At 38.6% G+C, this 21,494-nt stretch overlaps 1 protein-coding gene across 7 annotated transcripts in view; it reads left to right on the top strand.

The window, feature by feature from the left end:
- The window catches only part of patj (PATJ crumbs cell polarity complex component), a 226,077-nt gene that overhangs the window by 172,506 nt on the left and 32,077 nt on the right, over positions 1–21,494 (top strand). For all 7 annotated transcript variants that reach the window (XM_052011643.1, XM_052011644.1, XM_052011648.1 and 4 more), the window contains 6 exons: positions 901–1,030; positions 4,192–4,328; positions 8,456–8,539; positions 16,022–16,215; positions 19,780–19,927; positions 21,177–21,263. In XM_052011643.1, the coding sequence (XP_051867603.1) occupies positions 901–1,030; positions 4,192–4,328; positions 8,456–8,539; positions 16,022–16,215; positions 19,780–19,927; positions 21,177–21,263 (780 nt within the window). The remainder of the gene's footprint in view (positions 1–900; positions 1,031–4,191; positions 4,329–8,455; positions 8,540–16,021; positions 16,216–19,779; positions 19,928–21,176; positions 21,264–21,494) is intronic.

Below are 21,494 nucleotides of genomic sequence, written 5' to 3'. Positions count from 1 at the left end.
AATCCATTTGATGGTATAGCGAATTGGTTATTCAGCATATGGACATATACATAACATACTGCGGGGCCTTTTATGCATTGCTTGCTGATACAGATGGGCAAAGAGAAGCAAAACTCTATTACAGTGAACGCGGTGAACCTAAGAAGGTTGGCATTCACCAGCTGCTCATAGTCAAATACTATTGAGGACTATGTTGTTGGAAGCAATCTATTAAATTAAGATTGTGAATTCTATAATCATTACTGTGAGGAAGGAAATGTTTTTCCTATTTTGAGCTTCTAGGTTTGTCTGCAACAATAAGGCCTGAACAATTTTCACTTTAACTAATCTTGAACAGTATGAATTTGGATTAAACTGATAGTAAGCTTTATGGCGACTAATTAAATTTCCACAGGCAGTGTAATTTCATTTTTCCAAAACTGTTCACTGAAAATTTGAATCTGGTTTTGTATTTTAATAGTAAATGAAATGTAAAGTCGATAATTTTTAAATTTTTTCAGTGAATATTTGGGACATACAGTAAGTTTTTACAATAGCAATATTTCTTTTTGAAAATCATTCCATCAGACTACAGGAGTGCATCAGTTCAATTTGACAAAGATAACAAGTTTGATTTCATGGGCTGAGTTATGCCTGATATGTAAGTGGTAAGTTCCTTGGGTAAGAGGTCAGAGACACCAGTTTCTGACCTCCATCTGATTTCTAACTTCCGCATTTGAAAGTTAGGGTGCAAGTATCGTCAAAGAACTGACCCACGCAGTACAATACAGTTAACTGGCAGTTCTCTGTGGGACTGGTGGCCAAAGGTTAGTATGTTCCAGTCGTATACGTTTCTGTATTATCAGCTGATTGAAATTGGATACAGTACACATTTATTTCTGAATTATTTTCTTCTACTAGGCTATCAACCTTCTCAAAAAAGCGAAAGGAGCAGTAAAGTTGACCATCAGTTGTGAGGACAGGTCCCTGCAACCATCTGCCCTTCCACCACTTTCATACCTTAACTCAGATTCTGAGTTCTCAGATCACAGTAAGTACCTCCAACTTTTCCACTTTCTAATGGGGTAACCTATCTGGAATTCCCATTTCAATCCTAGATTAAAGGTTAATTGAAGCTGTCCAATTATTGTTCCTTGATTATATAGTGATATTTAACCCATTTACAATATGTGAGAAAATTATTTCACAAGCTCACTACACTTTCATATTACAGCCTTTTTTTACATATCTCTGAAAATAAAATTCATGTTGTTGTGAAAGTCCTATGCTCTGTGGATTGTTGAATAGGCAACATAGGCTGAGGTGTGATGATACACCTTTAAGCAAAGAGGTTTAGATATACTCCCAGTATTGACTTGCTTCCATCAAGCACCTTGAGCTAGAATCAGGAACAATTTCTGATGTTCTCCTGGCCATCAAATGTTCCAAATCACTTTTGCCATCTGCACAGGGGCACAGGTCAAAACAAAGAAATTAAAGTTACCTGCAAAATCCCCAAGAAATAGCTTGAGACCCTTAAAGAAGTTCTGCTCCAGGCACAGCCCTACTTCCACTTATTTGAGAATTTGGTTTAATATGCCTCTGCCCATTTCCTTTCTTTCTGTATGTTAACCTTTAATCATTTACAGTACTCTATTTAGAATTTTATCAAATGCTATCTGGAAATCCAATATCTAATAAATTCATTCACAAAGCAATAAATATTTATTCTATAACTTATACAGTATCACTTTTTGATTGTGCTCATTTTCAGAGTCTAGTTTTTAAACTTTTTAAACTTTATACTTTATGTATTCAGCATGGTAACAGGTCCTTCCGACCCAATGAGCCCGCTCTGCCCAATTACACCAATGTTAACCTACTAACCCATACATCTTTGGAATGTGGGAGGAAGCCAGAGCACCTGAGGAATCCCACGCAGTCACGGGGAGAACATACAAACTCCTAACAGACAGTGGTGGGAATCGAACCCTGATCACTGGCGCTGTAATAGCATTACACTAACCACTACACTACCGTGCCGCCTAGTAATTTCCCTAGTAATTTCAAACTAACAGTAATTACAGTACAATTTTAGTGATTAATAGATGTTGGGCAGAACAATACATTTAGAAGACAGTGTATCATGGAGAGGTGGATCAATGTGAGCTTCCAGTGGCCTCTGTGATATCAGAGTGGAGCAAGTTCTGTGAGTTCAGAGAGAAACTATTAATCAATGTTGTATAATTTTCTATTGCCTAAGTGACAAAATCTGGAAAGCATGTTATTCTGACAGGAAGTGATTGCAATTACAGCCAAATGAAGTCTATGCACTGGAACAATAAGTGAAAAATATATGCCATGAATAATCTTGAAATGGATAAAATGTTTCAGTAAATTTAAAGCCAGTGTTACGAACCAGCAACAAGAAAAACACACTGAGTCATGATTCAGTGTTAAAAACTACTTTATTAAAACTACTTATGATAATAAGAAAAATAAAAGTAAAAATGTTATAATGTTAGAAATAAAAATGTTAAAATCTTAAACATTAACTCCAAAACTAAACTCGTAGTGTGTGTGTGGCAAATTCCCAAACTCCAAGTCCAGGAATGGTTCTTAAAGTTCGGTTCAGCAAGCTGTAAGGTGAAACATGAGCAAAGGCTTCTTCAACAACCACCGTTGTCTGAAGATAAAATGTAGATGTAGAGAGAACATAGAGAGTAATTACAAAATCCAAATGTTCCACGATGGAACCCAAACGACACCTCAGTGTTTACTCGGTAGTGACTTCCTCACCCCGAAAAACATCCGAATCGTGGTTATCCACACAAATACCTGTTTCCCTCTACAGGTCAGCAACAAAATGAACTCCACTGGATTACTCCCAATTTCCGTACGTGGATTGTAGTGACAGACACAGTTATCGTTTCTCATCCATCGATAGAGAAACTAGCAGGCTGGTGTCTCTCGCTCTCTCTCTCTCTCTTCTGATTGACTTCTTCAACAACGTCATTCCGTCCTTTATCTTTTGTTGACGTAGGCACGCCACACACATACACACACACACACACACACACACACACACACACACACACACACACACACACACACACACACACACACCATTTTGATCTATCTTAAAGGGACATTCTCCAATAGTAACCTAGTCCGTAACACCAGTACAAACAGGCACATAGAGCATCTATCAAAGTAGCTAATAGGATTGCAAAACAATAGATTATTAATTAGAGGTAATAAATATCAAACTATATAGTGCTGTTTACACCAGGTGGAATGCAATTACTAATTCAAGCCTAGAGGGCCATCAAAGTATAGCATGCAAATCTCGTGGAGGGAAATGGAGAGTTGACTTTTTGGGTCAAGACCCTTCATCTGGACTGAAAGAGTAGAGGGGAGATAGCTAGCTTATAGAGGGGAGGGGGAGGGTTGGGGCAAGGCAAAAGCTAGCAAGTGATAGGTTGATCCAGGTGCAGAGGGGTGATTGGCAGATGGAGTCGGGTCGGGGGAGGAAGGGTGAAGATGCCAGTCTCTTGTGTCTGTATGCAAATCGTGTTGGCAGCACGAAGAAGAATCACAAGGTCAATACCCAGTGTCTGAGTCATGGCTAGAATGAGACTCCTCTAACTCTAGAGGAGTCATCTGAAAAGTGATCTTACAAGGTATTTAACGTTGTTTAGAAAATGTTAACCCCAATTATTACCTCAAGTTTAATTGTGGGAGTGAAAAAGAGGATGTAGTTTACCATGCAAAGTTTGATCAATGTTTGGAATAAACATCTGTATAGAGTAGCAAAAGCAAAAGTCCTTTAATTGTTTAAGAAGCAATCAGCTGACATAACAGGTGGATCCTTGTATCACTCTAGAATAGATGAGGTTAAATGAGTCAAATGATCTTCTTTATTTGCCATTATCAATCAATCTTAAGAAGTATATCATCAGTCAGCGCAGAATTGCTCCAAATGTAAATGTCTCTTAAACACTGAATTTTTCTTTTAGAAACTGCTTTTCATCAGAGTGGCTACTCAGAATCCTAGTTGCAGATTATATGTTAATACATGTGGTTTATTTAGAGCCCACAGTTTCTGCAGCATAGGCAATGCTTGTTTTCTTCGGGGCCTGACAGTCAAATGAACATGTGCTTCTGAACCTTCTATCAGTTTAATCATACAGAATTCTCATCTTTGTAAAGCTAATATATCCGCGCCTGCAGTGGTACCAGATCCAGCAACTTGTCCTATAGTCCCAGGCCAAGAGACAATCCTGGAAATTTCAAAGGGGCGTTCGGGGCTTGGACTCAGCATCGTGGGCGGAAGAGACACATTGTTGGTGAGTAACTTCTTTGTGGATATGAGAAAGGTTAAAGGGAATCATATAATTTCCAGTTGCATCATTATTTTACTGAGTGGTATAAAGTAAGACTCTAATTAAGAAATGCAAGTTGCTTTTAATTCCTCAGAGTAGTAAATAATGTAGCATGACGTAGTTTACCAGATAAGCCAGGTAAAATACATCTTTTCCATCAAGTTGCTGGTACATGGCGAAAGCAAAAATCTTCAGTATCTGCAAAATTATGCTTTAACAAAGCAGTGAAACGTTTCTAAAACAAGAAGGTACTTGGCCTCTATGAGGAGAATTGAAGCAATTTTCCATTGTGATTAGATGCAAAGAATCGGCTGAGAAATTCATTGATGCCCCCAGAGATACACCAGCCAGTTTTTGAAGGGTTTGCCAAAGACCTGTTTATTGTGGGTCCTTTACTTAAAAGTTCAGAAATGACTGCGGTCCAAGGATAAGGCTGCCTGGACTGTGATTGGTTGTCAGGTGGGTTGGCAAGTGGTTGTGGGAGATAGGTTTTTGGCTTAGTAGACCTGTTAGTGGGTTGTGAGTTCAGAGATGGGTAGGGATAGGTACCATAGCGGGACATAGCAATGGTAGCAGGGCTGAAGGAGAGGAAGTAGGTAAATTCCAGCATTACTCAATGACAGGCATGCTTTGGAACAATGTAAACTAATTTTTCTCAACAACATCCTTCAAAGTATAGTAGCACAAATGTACATGTCAGACGTTGAAAGTGACTGATCCGTGCAAGTACAATTTGTGACAGGAAAAGGCTGGTTCAACTGACAGGTTGGCATGCAGTCCAAGGATAAGGCTGCCTAGACTGTGATTGGTTTGAAAGCCATTGTAATCGGGATCCAAACCAGGAAAATTGATTTTCATGCTTATTGTGCTGAGGAAAGCAATGTTACATTATTGAATGTCTAGCCCACAGAGTGTAGAAAGGAGTGCTTATAGTATTGGGGAGGATATTGTCGTGGCTAGATGGACTGGACCATATTCAGGGATTCATCTTCGGATCTGAATAAATATGCCACAGCCTTCACTGACTTCATCAAGACCTGAGTAGATGAGTCTGTGCTTTCGAGAACATATCAAGTCTTCCCAAACCAGAAGCCCTGGATGAACCAGGAGATTTGCAGTCCACTGAGGGCTAGATCTGTGGCGTTCAAGTTTGGCGATCCAGAACCCTACGAGAAGTCCAGGTACAACCTATGGAAGGCCACAGTGAGAGCGAAAAGGCAATTCCATCTGAAGTTATTGAGACAATCGGATGCACGACAACTGTGGCGGGGTTTACGTGCCATTAGTTCCTATAAGGCAAAATGGAAGTGATGCTTCACTCCCTGAAGAGCTCAACACTTTCTATGCATGCTTTGAAAGGGAGAATAACACTACACCTGTGCAAATCCCCACAACATCTGGCGACCCTGTAATCTCTGTCTCGGAGGCCGACGCCAGAACATCCTTCAAGAGCATGAACCCTTGCAGGCATCAGGTCCCAACAGTGTACCTGGCCAGGTACTGAAAATCTGTGCTGACCATCTGGCTGGAGTGTTTAAGGCCATCTTCAACTTCTCACTGCTGCAGTCAGAGGTTCCCACCTGCTTCAAAAAAGGGCATCAAGCATACTGATGCCCAAGAAGAGCAGGGTGAGCTGCTTCAACAGCTATCACCCGGTAGCACTCACATCTACTGTGATGAAGTGCTTTGAGAGGTTGGTCATGGCTAGAATTAACTCCTGCCTGAGCAAGGACCTGGACCTGCTGCAGTTCGCCTTCCATCACAACAGGTCTACAGCGGATACAAACTCACTGGTTCTTCACTTGGCTTTGGAGTGCCTAGACAACAGCAATACTTACATCAGGCTGCTGTTTATTGACTACAGCTCGGCATTCAATACTATCATCCCCTCAGTACTAATCAACAAGCTTCAAAACCTGGGCCTCTGTACATCCTTCTGCAACTGAATCCTTGACTTCCTTATCGGGAGACCACAGTCAGTGCAGACCGGCAATAACATCTCCTCGCTGACAATCAACACAGGTGCTTAGTCCACTGCTCTACTCTCTCTACACATGACTGTGTGGCTAGGCACAGCTCAAATACCATCTATAAGTTCGCCAATGACACCACTGTTGTTGGCAGAATCTCAGATGATGATGAGGAGGCGTGCAGGAGTGAGATAGATCGGCTGGTTGAATAGCGTCGCAACAACAACCTTGCACTCAACATTAGCAAGACCAAGGAATTGATTGTGGACTTCGGGAAGGGGAAGTCGGGAGAACACAGTCATTGAAGAGTCAGCGGTGGAAAGGGTGAGCAACTTCAAGTTCCTGAGCATCAACATCTCAGAGGATCCATCTTGGGCCCAACACATTGATGCTATCATGAAGAGGGCACACCAGCAGCTCTACTTCATTAGGAGTTTGAGGAGATTTGGTATGTCACCAAAGACTCTTGTAAATTTCTACAGATGTACAGTAGAGAGCATTCTGACAGGTTGCATCAACCCTCTTCATCATGTTATGAAGGCTCCAATGTGCAGGATCGAAAGAGGTTGCAGAGGGTTGTAGACTCAGCCAGCTCCATCATGGGCACAACCCTTCCCAACATCGAGGACATCTTCAAGAGGTGGTGCCTCAAGAAGGTGGCATCCATCATTAAGGGCCCTCACCATCTGGGACATGCCCTCTTCTCGTTACTACCATTGGGGAGAAGGTACAGGAGCCTGAAGACCCACACTCAATGTTTTAGGAACAGCTTCTTCCCCTCTGCCATCAAATTTTTGAACAGTCCATGAACACTACCTCATTATTCCTCTTTTGCACTATTTATTTATTTTTGTAACTTACAGTAATTTTTACATCTGGCACTGTACTTCTGCCACAAATCAACAAATTTCACGACATATGTCAGTCATAATAAACCTGATTCTTTTTTCTTTCTTTATTGCAGAGAAACAGAAAACATGACACTGTACTTAATCTTGCTGTCCAGGCAATGGCATTGAATTGGTGGGGTAATAGCCTCACATCCTAGAGGTGGTGATTGTGATCTTGATGTATTTCACATGCCTTTGAATCCTGAATGCAGAAACTGCCAGGGTACCTTTCAGCAGTCCAAGAGGATGGCTTCCTTCCTGTGTGTCCTTACTTACTCTATGAGGACCTCTACTGCTGATACAGTATATCTGGATGCTCTTGGATATGTCGCACCTCAAGAGAAGCAATTATTCTTTGAACTACAGAAATCCTTTATATAGGTGTCAGGCTTTTTCAAAGATTCCAGCCTCAAAAATGACAGACTGCGCATTATCATTGGGAATTCAGAGACAGTCCACCAATAACCAGTCCATCAAAATGGTGCAGGTCTCAGACATTAAGCATATATTCCTAGAATTCCTTTGTATGTTCATTGGTGTACATATGTTTGTTTTTGTTCAAAGAAAGATTTTATTGCAATGTATAAAATGATAATCAGTTGCTGCTGTAAGGAGGCAAGACCAGTAATGTACTTAAGCTAGTATACCCCAGAGCTGCTGAATATCTACCCCATAGTTTTAAACATTTGACCATCATACACTATCACAAAGCAACAATAATGTGCATGTATACAGTTGAATTAATGTAGCAAAATGTCCATGCATTGTTACAGGTACAAAAACTTTAAAAGAAAGCCCATCATTTCATCAATTTAGTGAGCAGGTTTCTGATAAAAGACCATCGACCTGAAACATTAACTCTGTTTCTTTATCCATTGATACTACCTGACCTGCTGAGTGTTTCCAGCATTTTCTGTTTTTATTTTAGACTTCTAGCATCTACAGGTTTTTTTTTGGTTTTGTCAAAGTGCCAACTTCTCACATATTAGGTAATAAGTTTTACGATCAGTGCACTTGCGAAAACCTTATTTTGCCTTCAGTTTTGATATCCATCTACAAAAATAATCTGCTTCCATTTCCATTGCCTGCTTTTTCTTGTTGTACATACTTCAGATAACAAATTGAGCAGTTAATGAATACCATTGAGGTTTTTCCAAAGTGATTAAGAAAACAATTTCCAGATGTACACAAGTTCTGGTAATGTTAATTGTTAACCATGAATTTATTTCAGGATGCAATAGTTATTCATGAAGTATATGAAGAAGGTGCAGCTGCTAAAGATAATAGGCTCTGGGCTGGGGACCAAGTCTTGGAGGTGAGTGCAGAAGTGTTATATTTTGGATATACAGTGCATAAATATTATGGGTGATGGCAATTAGGTTCATCAAACAGGTTCCTTTTTATTTAAAGAGGTTTGATCTCCCACACGCCCTCTCACCACATCATTCAATCTGTTTTTGTTTCCTCCAGAAATACATTATTTTTTGCTTAAATCCATTAATACTCAATGGTCATTCTTAATAATAAATTATAACGTGAGACACAAGCATTTGGTTTGCAACTGGACATTTCAAATGATCGTTTTTTATATCTTTGAAGAATATAACTATGCACAGAATTGACCTTTGACCTAGATCAGTCATTGCATTGACGAAAGATTTAAATGTGGATTTTCCTTTCATTCTACTAAATAACTTTTCCTTTGTTTACAAGACAGCACTGATTATAAAACTACAGAATCAAAGAGTGTGATCGTTTGATCCTTTAAAGACAATGTCAGAAAAACAATTTTTATTATTTTGTATTTTTTGGCAGAAAGCAATGGATGGGGAGGTGAAGTTAAAACTGAGTGACCTGGCTAGCCATAGAAATCCAACTATTACCCTTGCCAGTGTTCCATAGTTTGCCAAATATGTATTACTTGTGAATCCCATCCTGTGCTTTTGCCAATCATAAAGAAAATGCTGGTTATAAATTGGGCAGAGCCTGAAATGGCATTATAAACAAGCATTGCACAGCAAGCCCTGGAAACTTTATGCAAGTCACTATAGGAGAAATTTTATCACATACAACGCCCAAAGGCATACTTTAGTGGCTAGCTTGTAAGTAATATCAAAGTGCGCACTGCACACAGTTTGACATTATTGGGCACATCATTTGAAAGAAAGAAATAGAAAAAACTTCCACAGGTGCACTACCAGCATGAGAAGTACCTGTTTATGTTTAACAATTAGATTTTTGATAACTATTGATCTCATACTATATAAAAATGTTGTAATGCATGGTAGAATTTCTAGATCACTATATTTACTGTTATTGGAAAAGAAAATTATTTTTGTCTACTTAATGAAAGAAATAAATGTTCAATTCAAGCAAAAGTTTTAATACCTTTTACTGAAAATGAAAGGTGGCTTTAAAATATATAGCAATCTATGGCTACATCTTTAGGCAGTTAGAATAACATTGTAGTTACTGAATCTGCTAAACTTGTATGGTATGCTTGTCTTATTATATATCCATCCAAATCCTTCTTATGTCTGGAAAGATAATCACATTTTGCATAAGAGATTATGAGTGAAAATGAAAGATTATGGAATTAAAAGTAACCTGGTAAAATAGGTTGATTGATTGTAAGTAACAGTCAGAGATTAGTATTTGTTCTCTAGGTTGTGAAATGTGACAAATGATGTTTCCCAAGATTTTATAATGAGATTTAAATTTATCAATCTATATGTAAATTAACTAGATAAAGGAGTAAAGAGTTGTTTTGTGATTTTACTAGATTAGAAAACACAGTAAATTCAATAGTATGAAGTTACAAAAGGACATAGATAAATTAAAACAATGAACAAAACTTTAAGTTTGGTGTAGAAAAGCATAAAGTTACCCACCCTGGATCTGAGAAAGTTAAATCTTAATAATTTATTTGAAGGGTGCAAAGCCAGGACATCTAGAGGAGCAAATTTGAGTTAGCGGTCCATGTATGCAAATCTCTAAAAGCAAGTGCACAAGTAAATAAACTAAGCAAGAAAGCTAATAGCCTTTAAAGAGGGTTGGAAAACTGTGGAAATGCCTTTGATTGACTCCATCTGGAGCACCATGTTCATTTCTAGACTCCAAACCTCAGGAAGGAAATACTAGCTTGGGCGAAGTACATCTCAATTTCAGCAGAGAGGTACCAGGGTTTAAGGGTTAAGTTATGAGGATGTATTCCATGAATCTGGCCTTTATTAACTTTAGAAGTTTAAGGGGTAATCTAATCAAGTAATTTAAAAGTATTAAGGGATTTGATGGATTAGATGCAAAGAATATTTTTCCTTCTGGTCGAAGTCTTAAAATTAGCATTCATATTGGGATTCAAGACAGGACACATTTTTTGTGTAAAGAATTGTAGAAATCAGGAAATCTTTCCCCTTTTTTTTAGATAGAATTTTTCTGGGAACTAGGAAGAGAGTAGGATAAATGAACATGAAGAACAGATTTAAGGACAATGTTTGTGTTTTCTGGACACTAAATTCTCCTGCCAACTGAACCTTTTTCCTTATTCAGCTCATAATTTTGAATGCCTTTATAAAAGATTCTCTTCTTTCTTTCTTTAGACTTTTGCAGTCACTCTATAGTAGTCCCTCTTCCTGGTATCATTTGACTTAATCTTCTTTGCCTGCTGCATTTTTTTCGGTTTCATTGATGCCAAGCTTCTTTCTTAATACAAAAGTAAACACCAGTTTTACAAAATTCTTAGTGACTGAGAACATGGAACAGTACAGCACAGCATGGGCCCTTCAGCCCATGATGTCATGCCGACCTATATAAACCTACTCCACAATCAATCTAACCCTTTCCTCCTACACAGCCCATAACCCTCCATTTTTCTTCCATCCATGTGCCTATCTAAGAGTCTTTTAAATGTCCCTATTGTATCATCCTCTACAATCACCCCCAGCAGTACGTTCCAGGCACCCACAACTCTCTGTGTAAAAAAAAAACACTACCTCTGACATCTTCCCTAAACCTTCCTCCACTCACCTTAAATGGATGTCTTCTGGAATTGGCCATTACTGCCTTAGGAAAAAGGTGCCACTCTATCTATGCCTCTCATAATTTTATACACCTCTATCAAGTGACTTCTCATTATCCATCACTCCAAAGGGAAAAGCCCTAGCTCGCTCAACCTTTCCTCATGTTCTCCAATCCTGGCAGGATCCTAGAAAATCTCCTCTGCACCCTCTCCAAAGCCACCACATCCTACCTATAATGAGGTGACCAGAACTGAACACAATACTCTTAAGTGTGGTCTAACCAGAGTTTTAGAGAGCTGCGACATTACCTCACAGCTCTTGAACACAATCCCCCGACTAATGAAGGCCATCACACCATACGCCTTTTTAACCACCCTATCAACTTGTGCGGCGACTTTGAGGGATCTATGGACTTGGACCCCAAGGTCCCTCTGTTCCTCCACACTGCTAAGAAACCTGCCACTAACCTTGTACTCTGCCTTCAAGTTCGATCTTCCAAAGTGTATCACTTCACACTTTTCCTGATTAAGCTCCATCTGCCACTTCTCCACCCAACTCTGCATCCTGTCTATATCCCGTTGTAAACTGCGGCAACGTTCTACACTATCCACAACAGCTCCGACCTCTGTGTCATCCGCAAACTTACTGACCCACCCCTCCACTTCCTCATCAAAGTCATTTATAAAAATCAGAAAGAAGCAGGGATCCCAGAACAGATCCCTGTGGAACACCACTAGTCAACGACCTCCAGGCAGAATACACTCCATCTAATACCACCCTCTACCATATGTGGGCAAGCCAATTCTGATTCCACACATCCAGGTCTCCATAGATCCCATGCCTCATTAACTTCTGGATGCGCCTACCATGGGGAACCTTGTCAAATGCCTTACTAAAATCTATATACACCACATCCACTGCTTTACCTTCATCAATTTGTTTTGTCACCTCCTCAAAAAACTCAATTAGGCTCATGAGGCAGGACCTGACCCTCACAAAGCCATGCTGACTATCCCTAATCAGACAATGCTTCTCCAAATGCTCATAAATCCTGTCCCTAAGAATCATCTCCAATAGCTTGCGCACCACTGACATAAGACTCATTGGTCTATAATTCCCAGGTTTATACCTATTTCATTTCTTGTACAATGAAACAATATTTGCCATCCTCCAATCCTCTGGTACCACTCCTGTGGCCAGGGAGAATGCAAAGATCATCATCAACGCCCCAGCAATCTTTTCCCTTGCTTCCCCTAGTAACCTGGGGTATATCCATCTGGTTACGGGGACTTAATTTTATCCTAATGTTTTTCAGAAGCTCCAACACTACCTCTTTCTTAACCTCAACATGCTCCAGCACATTAGCCTGTTCTACGCTGACCTTGCATTCATCCAAGTCCCTCTCCCTGGTGAACACTGAAGCAAAGTATTCATTAAGGACCTCCCCTACCTCCTGTGCCTCAAGGCATATGTTACGCCCTTTATCCCTGAGCGGTCCTACATGCACTCTAGTCATCCTCCTGTTCTTCACGTACATGTAGAATGCCTTGGGGTCTTCCCTAATTCTACTCGCCAAGGCCTTCTCATGTCCCATTCTTACTCTCCTAAGTCCCTTCTTAAACTCCTTCCTGGCTACCTTATAATTCTCAAGAGCCCTACCTGATTTTTGCTTCCTAAACCTTTAGTATGCTTCCTTCTTCCTCTTGACTAAATGTTCCACCTCTCTTGTCAAACATGCTTCCTTCACCCTACCATCCTTTCCCTGTCTCAATGGGACAAACCTATCCAGAACCCCAGACTTGATTGTTATCTTATTGGCCTTTTGCATTTGTTGCCCATTATTTGCTCATTATTTGTTCTTGGCATATCTCAAATCAAGCACAAATGCAAAGGTATAAAACAGAAGTTGCTTGAGTTGCACATTGAGGTGCTAAGTATGGCTTTGGAATTATGGCACAATCTCAAAAGGCATAGATACATTATTGTAGGTCTATATTTGCAGCTTGTACCAATCACACAATAAAGTATTACATGACAACATCTTAATAGAATTAAAAAGTAAAAGTTAAGTGTTAAGTCTCTTCTTCCTAACTTTTCTGACTCTGAGGAACAGCTATTTACAAGCAGCTGCAAATATTGATGATACAATCAGTCTCAAAAATATATACATGCAGCTCACAGACCAAGTCAGTCTGGACAAGAAGATGGCAGAAATCTGGGCTAAGCCCAATGAAGAACTATAATGTTAGGGAGTAGAAGATACTAGTGTGGGAAGTAATTTTGGTTAGAGGATGGGAGAGGAATGGGGAAAAGGATCAGAAGTCAAGGAGAGATAAAAAGATTAGAGGCTAAGAGGGACTGGAGGCAGTCATGAAAAGAATGATAAGAGGTCAACAAAGGTGGAAAATCTCATGCCGTGTTAGAGACAAGGGAAAAGAATAGAGGAAAAATAAGCTTGGCAAGAAACTAAATGAAAGTTATAAACCAGAAAGAATAAGGATAGAAATTCTGTACACCAGAGTGGTGCAGAGCTCAAGGGTATTACCTGAGCTGCTATAAGTAAAAGCTTCATCATGGTAAGTCTGCCTAACTATAACTGGAAGTAGATTTTTTGAAGAAGAAGATGTTTTGAAGGGGCTTTACATTTTGATTACCGAAAAACATATCCCTGATAGGCAGAGCTTAATTCTTGGTTTCTCAAAATAGACATGAAGAAATTTTAGGTTGGTCAAGTGTGCCATCTATTGGAATTCCTGTTGTGGTGTACACAGCTATTAGAGGAACTTTAATTAGCTTGTGCAAATATATTTAACACAAAACCAAAAGTTGTAAAAATAAACTCAAAACACAGGCTTCATTTTTGTGCACTAATTTAATATAATTAATCAATAAGTAGCAAAATAACCACATTGTGATGCAATAATTCAACTATATTTTAAAAGTATTCAAGAAAGAACCTTTCCCACATTTGGCACCAGAACTCAATAAGCCAGATTCACTCTTGCTTCATTATATTATTGTCTATTGTAATGCTCATGATTCCTTACACAGTACTCTGGGTTCATTCAGACATGGGATAAGGTACAGTTCAAAGCTGAAGCACTTACTCATAGCACTGACAGATGAAAAATCAGAAAATGATCCCGGTGGGCAGTTACTGACCAATACTGGCAAATATAAAAACTACATAACTCCATTCGCAATGCAATGACATCCACAGAGCGAGAGAGAAATAATGGCATGCTAAGTAATAATAATCACTGTTAAACAACTTCTGATCCAAAAAGTATAATGACACAAATGGGGTTAGATTTCATCAAAAGTTAATGCGTTGATTTTCTTTATTTGTTTTTATTTTTGTTTCTGTCTTTACCCCTCTTTCTTAATTTCTTCCATTTATCAAATTTTATGTTTTATGTAGATAATTTAAACCCTTTTATACTACTTGCTTTATGTTACCTGATTTAAATTCTGCTTGTCTGGTGATTGATGAGCACGCGTCCTTTGCCACTGACCCCCAAAATGTAGGCCAATATATATCAGTCAGAAGTGTGATCTCACTTTGATCTCGCTTGGTACAACTTATATAATTAAATGGTTTGTGTCTTGCTTGTGCATTTCTTGACCCTGATAAGACACAAAAGTACTGATTTGTTCAAATTTTACATCACTAAAACAAATGCATTTATAAAATGGAAACTAATAGCATTCCTGAAAAATATTTTCTCCTAAATACTAGTTACTGCCAAAAACAATCAAAACTAAAACTTCCAACAAAATTTTGAAAATATTTAAATAAGAGCTAAATCAAAACTTTACCAATAATCTTACTAATGCCCTTTTCATATACCCAGTCTGCAACTTGCATGGGCATGTTATCTCTCAGAGCTTTGAATTGCTTTTTATGCGCCGTCTCAGACCTTAAACTGAATCTGTAACTAAGTAGACTGGATGCTGCAAATCCTTGCCTGCACCTCACGGGTCATCACACCCCCCTGAGCTGGAGCAATCCATGAGCTGCAAATAGGCTGCAAGCAGCAGGAACTAAAGCCCTGCTCACAAACTGCACTGAAGACTTTTCAGCATTTCTAAGTGTTTTTGATTATCTGAACAATTTAGAAAAAAATTAATTAATTCAAGAAAAAATTAAAAATTGTAGTTTATTTAGTAACACATGAAACTGCTGTTGATTAGTTAAGACATAAATGTACACCGAACTAATGAAAAATAAACAGTGATCTTCCCACTTAAGTGAAGGTTGGCGAGTCCATTCAAGTCGAGAGACAGAGTAAGAGGTCATCTGACCTCCAGCACTTCCCCGACTCCTGTGGTGTAGTGAGGAGGTGTGAAGACTGGAGTGCACTTCCATGTGTCCGGCAATTATCCCGACAGCTCTCTACAGACCTGCTGGATTGCTGCGAGCACCATCCAGGCAGATGTTTTGTTTGCCTTTCCATATCTGTGTTTCACAGTGTATCACTCTATTTGCAGGTTTTTCACCTACAATATTACTTCTGCAGTGGGTTGCTAATGCATAGTGAGGTAAAAATCAGAGAACAAAGTTAAAAGGGACAAAAAGTATAAACAATTGAAGAAAGGAACAAAAGAGGACTTGGTGCCGGAAAATAGCAGAGAGGAGGCAATAGGGGAAAGAGAGGGGAAAGATTTTAAAAGAGAAAAATGTACTGTACTGAATGTGAGGCACTAATAAATTTGTTTGCCTTTCAAATCTTGATCTGTGAGGAACATGTAGAAAGATGCATTTTGCTTCCTTTTAGGTAAATGGAATTGATTTACGGAACGCAACCCATGAAGAAGCTATAACAGCCTTAAGACAGACACCACAGAAGGTGCGACTCACTGTGTTCAGGGATGAAGCACAGTACAAAGATGAGGAAAATTTAGATATATTTTTTGTGGATCTTCAGAAGAAAGTTGGAAGAGGATTAGGCCTGAGTATCGTAGGAAAACGGTATGCCGATTGCCTTCCTTCACATCCTGTGTCAAAAATAAATATTACAGTGTAAATTAATGTATAGCCTTCTTCAGGACCATGTGTAGATGGGAACATTGAGGAAGCTATAATCTTACAAAGTTCTCTTGATTCAAGAAACTTCTCCAAATGAGAATTGGAAAATTGTATTTGACACTCTGCTTTTTAAAAGGAAAGATGAAAACAAGACAATTATAGACCAGTTAGCTTAGGCATGGTGTTGGGAAATTATTAAAGTCTATAAGTAAGAATAGTTAATAATTAATGATCCTTGAAATTGGAATCATTGCACCTGTCTTTTTTTATGCATGAAGCAAAATAATTTTGATCATGATTTGATGAAATTTAGCCTATTTCCGGTTGAAGCCCCAACCATCAGAAAGACGGGGCACTTCTAGGCATGACGCTCCTGAGCCAAAGTGTCATTTCCTCAGCTTCATTCGCGAATGTAGTGTCGTCTGCAACAAGTTGGACACTTATTTCTTCAATAATAACTGAAATTGGTGCAAAAGTGAGCAACTCATGATCTGCATTTTTCATGCACTGTCCAACAAGGGCTAAAAGTACACATTCAATTGACTCATAATGGATGAAATCCAGTTTTTAAGCAGGAGTGTTGGAACACCCTAAATAATTTCACCTGCTCAGATTGAGCCATTGTAGTAGAGGGTAATCTTTCTGAAAAATCTGATTGAATTTTTAAATGGTGACGGTGGTAGTGAAATGAGAAATTTTATGGATGATATTTATATGGTTATCGAAATGAGATTTGATGAAGTCCCTCATAAGAAACCATAAGTGACATGGAATTGAAGGTAAATTATTGAACAAGTTAGGAAAATGGCTGAACAGCAGAAGAAAAAATGAATAATAATTATTTGGGATTCAAATTTCAATGTGCAACTTGTGGTGTCTGTCAAGGATCTGCATTAGGACCATTGCTATTCCCAGTACTTATTAACTCAGATGATAGGATACAAAGCCATGTATCCAAGTTTTCCAATGACACAAAAGAAGTAGAATTGTAAACTGTAAATGGAATCATTCAGTTGCAGTGATATAGTAATAGAATTATATAGAAGCAAATGGGTAAATCTGTGGCAAATGGATTTCAGTATAGGCAAATATGAGGTCATCTACTGTCAGAAACTAGAAGCAGCGAAGGTCTAAAGGGACTTGAAAATCCTGAGCAAAGATCATTCATGAATAATAGGCTGCTGGTGAAAATAAACAAAAAAGCTATTGGACTGCTGACCACTACATATATAGGACTAGAATGCACCACACCTGGAATACTATAACTTATCTTGAGTACTATTCCTTAGGAAGGATATTTTGGCCTCAGAGGAAGAGCAGAGAAGATTTACCTAGATGCTATCTGGCTTTTGAGGATTAAATTATGAGGAAAGAAATTACATAAATTCCAGGGAATAAAACCCTAGCTTTAGGGATTAAAGGAATAATTTGATTGAAGCTTTCAAGATATTCAGGGGGCTTGTTGGATGGAATGGAAAGAAACTATTTCTGCTGCTTATGGAATTAAGGGGGAAAAGATTAAAAATTAAATCAGAGCCTTTGAGGAATATAGTTAGGAAACATTCATTTTTGACGTATAGAGTGCGGGAGAAATTTGGAATTTAGTTCTGCAAATAGCAATTGATGCCAGGTCAATTTTTAATTTCACGTCTGAAATTGATAGGTTTTTGTTAAGCAAAGGAATCAAATATTAGAAAAAATATTAGAAAAAGGTTGGTATGTGATATTAAGTTATAGATCAACCTCGATCTCATTGAATGATAGATCATGCATAATTATCAGGTGTTAAATGGTTCACTCCTGCTCCTATGATACAAAGGTTTCTCAAATGACTTCTCGAAATTCACTTGTATTAGAATGTAGGACTAACAGATTTCTGTTTCATGTTGCTCTTAAGGATAGAGAGTTTTGCATAAATAAGGAAGTGAACAAGATGTGCCAAACCTGAATATTTTTACAAAATATTTTAGGAATGGGCACAGCGTGCATGTTCTAAAGAGATGGGCATTAATTCAGTCTAATGTTTAAGGTTTAAATATTACTTGCTGAAGACTGTTGAGAGGAAGTAGAGTGTCAGTTGTTTGTATACATACAATCTAATCAGTAAAATAGCACTGCATAATTGTATTTGGAAGGCAATGGCTGGTTAGAAACTAGACATTGCCTCAGCCCAATTAATGCCCAAATAAACCATGCATAGAATACCAAGATTTGGGATCTATGAGCTTGGTATGTTACAGGTGCCATTGAAATAAAAATATTAAAAAAAGGGCTTACATACAATGAGCGTTTGTCAGCTCTTGGGCTGTACTCATTGGAGTACAGAAGATTGAGAGAGGACCTCATAGAAACATTTCGAATGTTGAAAGGACTGGACACAGTAGATGTGGCGAAATTGCTGCCCTTGGTGGGTGAGTCCAGGACTAGAGGGCACAGTCTTAGAATTAGAGGTTACCCATTTAGAACAGAAATGAGAAACTTCTTTCGCCAGAGGGTCGTGGATTTATGGAATTCGTTGCCACATATAGCTGTGGAGGCCCGATCTTTGGGGGTATTTCAGGAGGAGATTGATCTAATTAATCAAGGTATCAAGGGATATGGGGAAAAGGCTGGGAACTGGGGCTAGATGGGAGAATAGTTTAGCTCATGGTGAGGTAGCAGAGCAGACTCGATGGGCCGAATGGCCTACTTCTGCTCCTTTGTCTTGTGAAATAGGGGCTGATGAAAATCCAGGCATTTTTCAATAGCGACCAAAAGTAATAAAAGTAGGAGTGGGCCCCTTGTGCCTGCTCTGCATTGAATAAGATCCTGGTTAGTCTTTTACCATCGCACCACTTTCCTGTACAAACCTCATGTCCCTTGCTCCCAATAATATCCAAAAATCTATTGACAATATAGAATTATAGGATTCTCGTCAGTTATTTGGATCTTTCATTTACTGATTGTACAGTTTTCTATGAAAATCAAAAGCCTTCCTTCTGATGGACCTTTGCATATAAAATTAAATGTGGTTGCTTCATCTTTAACTTTCTTCACATGCCAGATATGATCATCCCAGTTCCTTGCAAACAGCTAAAAGCACTATTAGTAGTAGTTTTCCTATTGGCCTCAGTAAATTGTAAAAGAAAATCAAAAACATGATTGCTGTGAAATGCAGAAGCAGATATGGACTTGTGGATAATGTTCTGTGTCTGTATCGTGAAACAGAGCTTGGGCTCTGAGAATACACATCAGAAATATACCTGCATCATTTTCTGACCATTCAGACCCATGGAAACTCATTCATTAGAAACTGTAGTTTTAGGTGGTTTTCTTAGTGCAAAGGATAACTAAGAAATATGCTTAGAACACTAAGTTTTTTTTTATCTTGTACTTAAATTTATTCCTCATATAAATTTAAAGAGCTTATGTATATTTTACACAAATTAAAAATATTATATGCAGTTTCATCTAATATGTCCTGTTAAATCACTGGAATACTTGAACTGAATGTAAATATTTTAACAGGATTGGAACCGGGGTATTTATCTCAGATATCGTTAAAGGTGGGGCTGCTGAACTCGATGGAAGGCTTATGCAAGGTGACCAAATCTTGTCAGTGAATGGAGAGGATATGCGAAATGCTTCACAGGAGACTGTGGCAACAATACTAAAGGTAAACCTGGAGTAACTACACTAACACCAGCAACTAGAAATCCAAGCCCACATAAAAAGACCCTAAAATGGCACTGAATAGGAGACTTGCACCAACTTCATCCAACATAACTAGGGAGTGATTTTGCATGTTATACAAAATATGTGCATTATTGGGTCTTTTGATTTATTATGCACATAAAATGCAAGCAATTTTGGGAGGCGGATGTAAACAGTGATCTAACTTGCACATTATCCCTCTGTCATGGAGGTCTTTAAGTAATGTTGTCAACTGGAATGCTATTTGGTAGTAGCAGGTGCCTTGGGGTGAAGTATCTTGAAGAGTACTGGAATAGAAGCGGGAGTGGATACTTCTTCATCCATGGAATGCAGATTATGCCAGCAGAGGTGGATGCCTAGGAGATTATCAGTGTGCTTAAGGAGGCCAGCCTATGGACTATACTTGAAAATGCACAGAAACCTGATCCATTTTTATAGTACAGCTGAATAAATCGGTGTCTTGTGTAATGGAAACCAAAATTCAAGTAATTAAACAAATCTGGAAGTGAAGCCAGCCTCAATAACAATAATCATGAAACTCGTTCCTGAGTGGCATATTTTAAACAATGAATAAGTATAACATCATTTGATTAGTGTCACAAGTGTTGGGCTTCATTTTCTACTGAATTTTACAGTAATGAGCCATGACCGAAACAGTCTCTGACTACAAGCATCTAGCACACTCAAAATAAAAACAGGAAGTGCTGGAAACATTTAGCAGGTCAGGCAACATTCTATGGCGACAGAAACAGCTAATGCTTTAGATCAATGACCTTCATCAGTGGGCAGACAGGCCCTAAGAAAACATTTGCTACTCACCCCAATTTAACCTTCCTGTGTCTCTCAGTAAACAGTCTTCAGTTTGTTTAAAGATATTTCCTGTTGCTAGGCTTTTTGACAAAGGGCCCAGCCCCCTTGGCAGGTAATTACATCACAAATCAGTGGAAAAATGTATTTGGTGTCCTTTAGTCAGCACTCGTTGCAAAGTCCAATCCATTAGGAATTCTGTAGCAGCTTGCACAATCTGACATTCAAGGCCATGGAAAGACATCTGTTCAAATGTAGAATTTCCAATATGTGCTTTTAGTGCACAAGGCAACCGAGCAAAATTGTAAAATCAGAGCATTACCCTTTAATCATTTTATTGCAATTTAATTGGTTGAATAGCTTTGGACTTCCTTATATCTAAAACTTCTGTTATTTTTTTTCAGTGTGCTCAAGGATTAGTTCAGTTGGAAGTTGGCCGTCTGAAGGCAGGCTCATGGATTTCCTCCAGAAGTACATCACAAGGCAGTCAGGTCAGGATTATTTGCCATTTAAACTCTGAAGTCCATTTCTTGATGGGATTTGCTGGAAGTTAATCACAATTTCCTATCTTTCAATTAATCAATGATATGTTAATTAGAATAATGCCTGTCCCTCAGACAATATGCTTTCAGTTCATTGAAATATCAAAATGCAATTCAATTAAATTATATAAAAGTAGTTACAGTGTGTCTGGAACACTCTGGTGCATCTCTTGTGGCAAG

This window comes from Pristis pectinata, chromosome 3 (assembly GCF_009764475.1).
Source record: "Pristis pectinata isolate sPriPec2 chromosome 3, sPriPec2.1.pri, whole genome shotgun sequence".
NCBI lineage: Eukaryota > Metazoa > Chordata > Chondrichthyes > Rhinopristiformes > Pristidae > Pristis > Pristis pectinata.
This window is presented reverse-complemented; position numbering and strand designations above follow the sequence as displayed.